This window comes from Mytilus edulis, chromosome 2 (assembly GCF_963676685.1).
Source record: "Mytilus edulis chromosome 2, xbMytEdul2.2, whole genome shotgun sequence".
Classification (NCBI taxonomy): Eukaryota; Metazoa; Mollusca; class Bivalvia; order Mytilida; family Mytilidae; genus Mytilus; species Mytilus edulis.
The window spans coordinates 46,667,443-46,675,114 of NC_092345.1; the positions used below are offsets into that span (position 1 = coordinate 46,667,443).

The 7,672-nt window shown below is 40.5% G+C and overlaps 1 protein-coding gene across 1 annotated transcript; it reads right to left on the reverse strand.

Annotated features, from left to right (window-relative positions):
- Window positions 1-5,707: 5,707 nt before the first annotated feature.
- Window positions 5,708-6,184, reverse strand: LOC139510876 (sporozoite surface protein 2-like). Its single transcript, XM_071297418.1, has one exon. It carries the CDS (start codon window positions 6,182-6,184, stop codon window positions 5,708-5,710), a length of 477 nt encoding a protein of 158 aa, XP_071153519.1.
- Window positions 6,185-7,672: the final 1,488 nt, after the last annotated feature.

Here is a 7,672-nt window from a genome sequence, read left to right on the forward strand (position 1 = left end):
TATAGAAAGTATTAGGGTTAGGATTATAGTCATAATTAGGGTTAGGGTTATAGACAGCACTAGGGTTAGGGTTATAGACAGCATTAGGGTTAAGGTTATAGACAGAATAAGGGTTAGGGTTATAGACGTCATTATGGTTAGGGTTATAGACAGCATTAGGGATAGGGTTATAGACAGCATTAGGGTTAGGGTTATAGACAGCACTAGGGTTAGGGTTATAGACAGTATTAGGGTTAGGGCTATAGACAGCATTAGGGTTAGGGTTATAGACCGCATTAAGGTTAAGGTTATAGACAGCATTTTAGGATTAGGGTTATAGACAGTATAAGGGTTAGTGTTATAGACACCATTAGGGTTAGGGTTATAGGCAGCATTGGGGTAAGGGTTATAGACAGCATTAGGGTTAGGGTTATAGACAGCACTAGGGTTAGGGTTATAGACAGTATTAGGGTTAGGGTTATAGGCAGCATAAGGGTTAGGGTTATAGACAGCATGAGGATTAGGGTTATAGACAGCATTTCGGGTTAGGGTTATAGTCATCATTAGGATAGGATTATAGACAGCATTAGGTTAGGGTTATAGACGGCATTAGGGTTAGGGTTATAGACAGCATTAGGGTTAGGTTTATAGACAGCATTAGGGTTAGGGTTATAGTCATCATTAGGGTTAGGGTTATAGACAGCATTAGGGTTAGGGTTATAGACAGCATTAGGGTTAGGGTTGTAGACTTCATTAGGGTTAGGGTCATAGACATCATTAGGGTTAGGGTTCTAGACATCATTAGGGTTAGGGTTATCGACAGCATTAGGGTCTGGGTTATAGACAGCATTACGGTTAGGGTTGTAGACTTCATTAGGGTTAGGGTTATACACATCATTAGGGTTAGGGTTATATACATCATTAGGGTTAGGGGTATAGACAGCACTAAGGTAAGGGTTATAGACAGTTTTAAAGTTAGGGTTATAGACAGCATTAGGGTTAGGGTTATAGACAGTATTAGGGTTAGGATTATAGTCATAATTAGGGTTAGGGTTATAGACAGCACTAGGGTTAGGGTTATAGACAGCATTAGGGTTAAGGTTATACATGTAGTCAGAATAAGGGTTAGGGTTATAGACGTCATTATGGTTAGGGTTATAGACAGCATTAGGGTTAGGGTTATAGACAGCATTAGGGTTAGGGTTATAGACAGCACTAGGGTTAGGGTTATAGACAGTATTAGGGTTAGGGTTATAGACAGCATTAGGGTTAGGGTTATAGACCGCATTAAGGTTAAGGTTATAGACAGCATTTTAGGATTAGGGTTATAGACAGTATAAGGGTTAGTGTTATAGACACCATTAGGGTTAGGGTTATAGGCAGCATTAGGGTAAGGGTTATAGACAGCATTAGGGTTAGGGTTATAGACAGCACTAGGGTTAGGGTTATAGACAGTATTAGGGTTAGGGTTATAGGCAGCATAAGGGTTAGGGTTATAGACAGCATGAGGATTAGGGTTATAGACAGCATTTCGGGTTAGGGTTATAGTCATCATTAGGATAGGATTATAGACAGCATTAGGTTAGGGTTATAGACGGCATTAGGGTTAGGGTCATAGACAGCATTAGGGTTAGGTTTATAGACAGCATTAGGGTTAGGGTTATAGTCATCATTAGGGTTAGGGTTATAGACAGCATTAGGGTTAGGGTTATAGACAGCACTAGGGTTAGGGTTATAGACAGTATTAGGGTTAGGGTTATAGGCAGCATTAGGGTTAGGGTTATAGACATCATTAGGGTTAGGGTTCTAGACATCATTAGGGTTAGGGTTATCGACAGCATTAGGGTTAGGGTTATAGACAGCATTAGGTTAGGGTTATAGACAGCATTAGGGCTAGGGTTATAGACATCATTAGGGTTAGGGTTATAAACAGCATTAGGGTTAGGGTTATAGACAGCATTAGGGTTAGGGTTGTAGACTTCATTAGGGTTAGGGTCATAGACATCATTAGGGTTAGGGTTCTAGACATCATTAGGGTTAGGGTTATCGACAGCATTAGGGTTAGGGTTATAAACAGCATTAGGGTTAGGGTTATGGTCATCATTAGGATTAGGGTTATAGACAGCATTAGGTTAGGGTTATAGACAGCATTAGGGCTAGGGTTATAGACATCATTAGGGTTAGGGTTATAAACAGCACTAGGGTTAGGGTTATAGACAGTATTAGGGTTATGGTTATAGACAGCATTATGGTTAGGGTTATAGACACCATTAGGGTTATGGTTATAGACCGCATTATGGTTAGGGTTATAGACAGCATTTTAGGATTAGGGTTATAGACAGTATAAGGGTTAGGGTTATAGACACCATTAGGGTTAGGGTTATAGACGGCATTAAGGTTAGGGTTATTGTCATCATTAGGGGTAGTGTTATAGACAGCATTAGGGTTAGGGTTATAGACAGCATTAGGGTTAGGGTTATAGACAGCATTAGGGTTAGGGTTATCGTCATCATTAGGGTTAGGGTTATAGACGGCATTAGGGTTAGGGTTATCGTCATCAGTAGGGTTAGGGTTATAGACAGCATTAGGGTTAGGGTTATCGTCATCAGTAGGGTTAGGGTTATAGACAGCATTAGGGTTAGGGTTATAGGCAGCATTAGGGTTAGGGTTACAGACAGCATTAGGGTTAGTGTTATCGACAGCATAAGGGTTAGGGTTATAGACAGCATTAGGGTTAGGGTTATAGACAGCATGAGGGTTAGGGTTATAGACAGCATTTCGGGTTAGGGTTATAGTCATCATTAAGATAGGATTATAGACAGCATTAGGTTAGGGTTATAGACAGCATTAGGGTTAGGGTTATAGACGGCATTAGGGTTAGGGTTATAGACAGAATTAGGGTTAGGGTTATAGACAGCATTAGGGTTAGGGTTATCGTCATCATTAGGGGTAGTGTTATAGACAGCATTAGGGTTAGGGTTATAGACAGCATTAGGGTTAGGGTTATAGACAGCATTAGGGTTAGGGTTATCGTCATCATTAGGGTTAGGGTTATAGACGGCATTAGGGTTAGGGTTATCGTCATCAGTAGGGTTAGGGTTATAGACAGCATTAGGGTTAGGGTTATCGTCATCAGTAGGGTTAGGGTTATAGACAGCATTAGGGTTAGGGTTCTAGGCAGCATTAGGGTTAGGGTTATAGACAGCATTAGGGTTAGGGTTATCGTCATCAGTAGGGTTAGGGTTATAGACAGCATTAGGGTTAGGGTTATAGGCAGCATTAAGGTTAGGGTTATAGACAGCGTTATAGACAGCATTAGGGTTAGGGTTATAGACAGCGTTATAGACAGCATTAGGGTTAGGGTTATTGTCATCATTAGGGGTAGTGTTATAGACAGCATTAGGGTTAGGGTTATAGACAGTATTAGGGTTATGGTTATAGACAGCATTAGGTTTAGGGTTATAGACAGCATTAGGGTTAGGGTTATAGACAGCATTAGGGTTAGGGTTAATAGAAAGCATTAGGGTTAGGGTTATAGACATCATTAGGGTTAGGGTTATAGACAGCATTAGGGTTAGGGTTATAAACAGCACAAGGGTTTGGGTTAAAGACAGGATTAGGGTTAGGGTTATAGTCATCAGCAGGGTTAGGGTTATAGACAGCATTAGGGTTAGGGTTATAGTCATCAGTAGGGTTAGGGTTATAGACAGCATTAGGGTTAGGGTTATAGGCAGCATTAGGGTTCGGGTTATAGACAGCGTTATAGACAGCATTAGGGTTAGGGTTATCGTCATCATTAGGGGTAAGGTTATAGACAGCATTAAGGTTAGGGTTATACACGGCATTAGGGTTAGGGTTATAGACAGCATTAGGGTTAGGGTTATAGTCATCAGTAGGGTTAGGGTTATAGACAGCATTAGGGTTAGGGTTATAGGCAGCATTAGGGTTAGGGTTATAGACAGCGTTATAGACAGTATTAGGGTTATGGTTAAAGACAGGATTAGGGTTAGGGTTATCGACAGCATTAGGGTTAGGGTTATAGGCAGCATTAGGGTTAGGGTTATAGACAGCGTTATAGACAGTATTAGACTATGGTTATAGACAGCATTAGGTTTAGGGTTATAGACATCATTAGGGTTAGTGTTAATAGAACGCATTAGGGTTAGGGTTATAGACATCATTAGGGTTAGGGTTATAGACAGCATTAGGGTTAGAGTTATAAACAGCACAAGGGTTTGGGTTAAAGACAGGATTAGGGTTAGGGTTATAGTCATCAGTAGGGTTATGGTTATAGACAGCATTAGGGTTAGGGTTATAAACAGCATTAGGGTTAGGGTTGTAGACTTCAGTAGGGTTAGTGTCATAGACATCATTAGGGTAAGAGTTCTAGACATCATTAGGGTTAGAGTTATCGACAGCATTAGGGATAGGTTTATAGACAGCATTAGGGTTAGGGTTATAGACAGCATGTGGTTTAGGGTTATAGACAGCATTAGTGTTATGGTTATAGACAGTACTAGGGTTAGGGTTATAGACAGAATTAGGGTTAGGGTTATAGACAGCATTTTAGGAATAGGGTTAGGGTTATAGACGTCATTAGGGTTAGGGTAATAGTCATCATTAGGGTTAGGGTTATAGACAGCACTAAGGTTAGGGTTATAGACATCATTAGGGTTAGGGTTAATAGAAAGCATTAGGGTTAGGGTTATAGACATCATTAGAGTTAGGGTTATAGACAGCATTAGGTTTAGGGTTATAGACAGCACAAGGGTTAGGGTTAAAGACAGGATTAGGGTTAGCGTTATAGTCATCATTAGGGTTAGGGTTATAGACAGCATTAGGGTTAGGGTTATAGACATCATTAGGGTTAGGGTTATAGACATCATTAGGGTTAGGGTTATTGACAGCACTAAGGTAAGGGTTATAGACAATATTAGGGTTAGGGTTATAGACGGCATTAGGGTTAGGGTTATAGACAGTATTAGGGTTAAGGTTATAGTCATAATTAGGGTTAGGGTTGGAGACAGCACTAAGGTTACGGTTATAGACAGAATGAGGGTTAGGGTTATAGACAGCATAAGGGTTAGGGTTATAGACGTCATTAGGGTTAGGGTTATAGACAGCATTAGGGTTAGGGTTATAGACAGCATTAGGGTTAGGGTTATAAACAGAATTAGGGTTAGGGTTATAGACGTCATTAGGGTTAGGGTTATAGTCATCATTAGGGGTAGGGTTATAGACAGCATTAGGGTTAGGGTTTTCGACAGCATTAGGGTTAGTGTTATAGACAGCGTTATAGACAGTATTCGGGTTATGGTTATAGACAGCATTAGGGTTAGGGTTATAGACATCATTAGGGTTAGGGTTAATAGAAAGCATTAGGGTTAGGGTTATAGACATCATTAGGGTTAGGGTTATAGACAGCATTAGGGTTAGGGTTATAGACAGCACAAGGGTTAGGGTTAAAGACAGGATTAGGGTTAGGGTTATAGTCATCATTAGGGTTAGGGTTATAGACAGCATTAGGGTTAGGGTTAAAGACAGCACTAGGGTTAGGGTTATAGACAGCTTAAGGGTTAGGGTTATCGTCATCATTAGGGTTAGGGTTATAGACGGCATTAGGGTTAGGGTTATCGTCATCAGTAGGGTTAGGGTTATAGACAGCATTAGGGTTAGGGTTATCGTCATCAGTAGGGTTAGGGTTATAGACAGCATTAGGGTTAGGGTTCTAGGCAGCATTAGGGTTAGGGTTATAGACAGCATTAGGGTTAGGGTTATCGTCATCAGTAGGGTTAGGGTTATAGACAGCATTAGGGTTAGGGTTATAGGCAGCATTAAGGTTAGGGTTATAGACAGCGTTATAGACAGCATTAGGGTTAGGGTTATAGACAGCGTTATAGACAGCATTAGGGTTAGGGTTATTGTCATCATTAGGGGTAGTGTTATAGACAGCATTAGGGTTAGGGTTATCGTCATCAGTAGGGTTAGGGTTATAGACAGCATTAGGGTTAGGGTTATTGTCATCATTAGGGGTAGTGTTATAGACAGCATTAGGGTTAGGGTTATAGACAGCGTTATAGACAGTATTAGGGTTATGGTTATAGACAGCATTAGGTTTAGGGTTATAGACAGCATTAGGGTTAGGGTTATAGACAGCATTAGGGTTAGGGTTAATAGAAAGCATTAGGGTCAGGGTTATAGACATCATTAGGGTTAGGGTTATAGACAGCATTAGGGTTAGGGTTATAAACAGCACAAGGGTTTGGGTTAAAGACAGGATTAGGGTTAGGGTTATAGTCATCAGCAGGGTTAGGGTTATAGACAGCATTAGGGTTAGGGTTATAGTCATCAGTAGGGTTAGGGTTATAGACAGCATTAGGGTTAGGGTTATAGGCAGCATTAGGGTTCGGGTTATAGACAGCGTTATAGACAGCATTAGGGTTAGGGTTATCGTCATCATTAGGGGTAAGGTTATAGACAGCATTAAGGTTAGGGTTATACACGGCATTAGGGTTAGGGTTATAGACAGCATTAGGGTTAGGGTTATAGTCATCAGTAGGGTTAGGGTTATAGACAGCATTAGGGTTAGGGTTATAGGCAGCATTAGGGTTAGGGTTATAGACAGCGTTATAGACAGTATTAGGGTTATGGTTAAAGACAGGATTAGGGTTAGGGTTATCGACAGCATTAGGGTTAGGGTTATAGGCAGCATTAGGGTTAGGGTTATAGACAGCGTTATAGACAGTATTAGACTATGGTTATAGACAGCATTAGGTTTAGGGTTATAGACATCATTAGGGTTAGTGTTAATAGAACGCATTAGGGTTAGGGTTATAGACATCATTAGGGTTAGGGTTATAGACAGCATTAGGGTTAGAGTTAAAAACAGCACAAGGGTTTGGGTTAAAGACAGGATTAGGGTTAGGGTTATAGTCATCAGTAGGGTTATGGTTATAGACAGCATTAGGGTTAGGGTTATAAACAGCATTAGGGTTAGGGTTGTAGACTTCAGTAGGGTTAGTGTCATAGACATCATTAGGGTAAGAGTTCTAGACATCATTAGGGTTAGAGTTATCGACAGCATTAGGGATAGGTTTATAGACAGCATTAGGGTTAGGGTTATAGACAGCATGTGGTTTAGGGTTATAGACAGCATTAGTGTTATGGTTATAGACAGTACTAGGGTTAGGGTTATAGACAGAATTAGGGTTAGGGTTATAAACAGCATTTTAGGAATAGGGTTAGGGTTATAGACGTCATTAGGGTTAGGGTAATAGTCATCATTAGGGTTAGGGTTATAGACAGCACTAAGGTTAGGGTTATAGACATCATTAGGGTTAGGGTTAATAGAAAGCATTAGGGTTAGGGTTATAGACATCATTAGAGTTAGGGTTATAGACAGCATTAGGTTTAGGGTTATAGACAGCACAAGGGTTAGGGTTAAAGACAGGATTAGGGTTAGCGTTATAGTCATCATTAGGGTTAGGGTTATAGACAGCATTAGGGTTAGGGTTATAGACATCATTAGGGTTAGGGTTATAGACATCATTAGGGTTAGGGTTATTGACAGCACTAAGGTAAGGGTTATAGACAATATTAGGGTTAGGGTTATAGACGGCATTAGGGTTAGGGTTATAGACAGTATTAGGGTTAAGGTTATAGTCATAATTAGGGTTAGGGTTGGAGACAGCAC

Coding starts and splice junctions, on each gene's coding strand:
- LOC139510876 (XM_071297418.1), bottom strand. CDS start 6,184: ATGTCTATAACCCTGACCCTAATGCTTTCTATTAACCCTAACCCTAAT.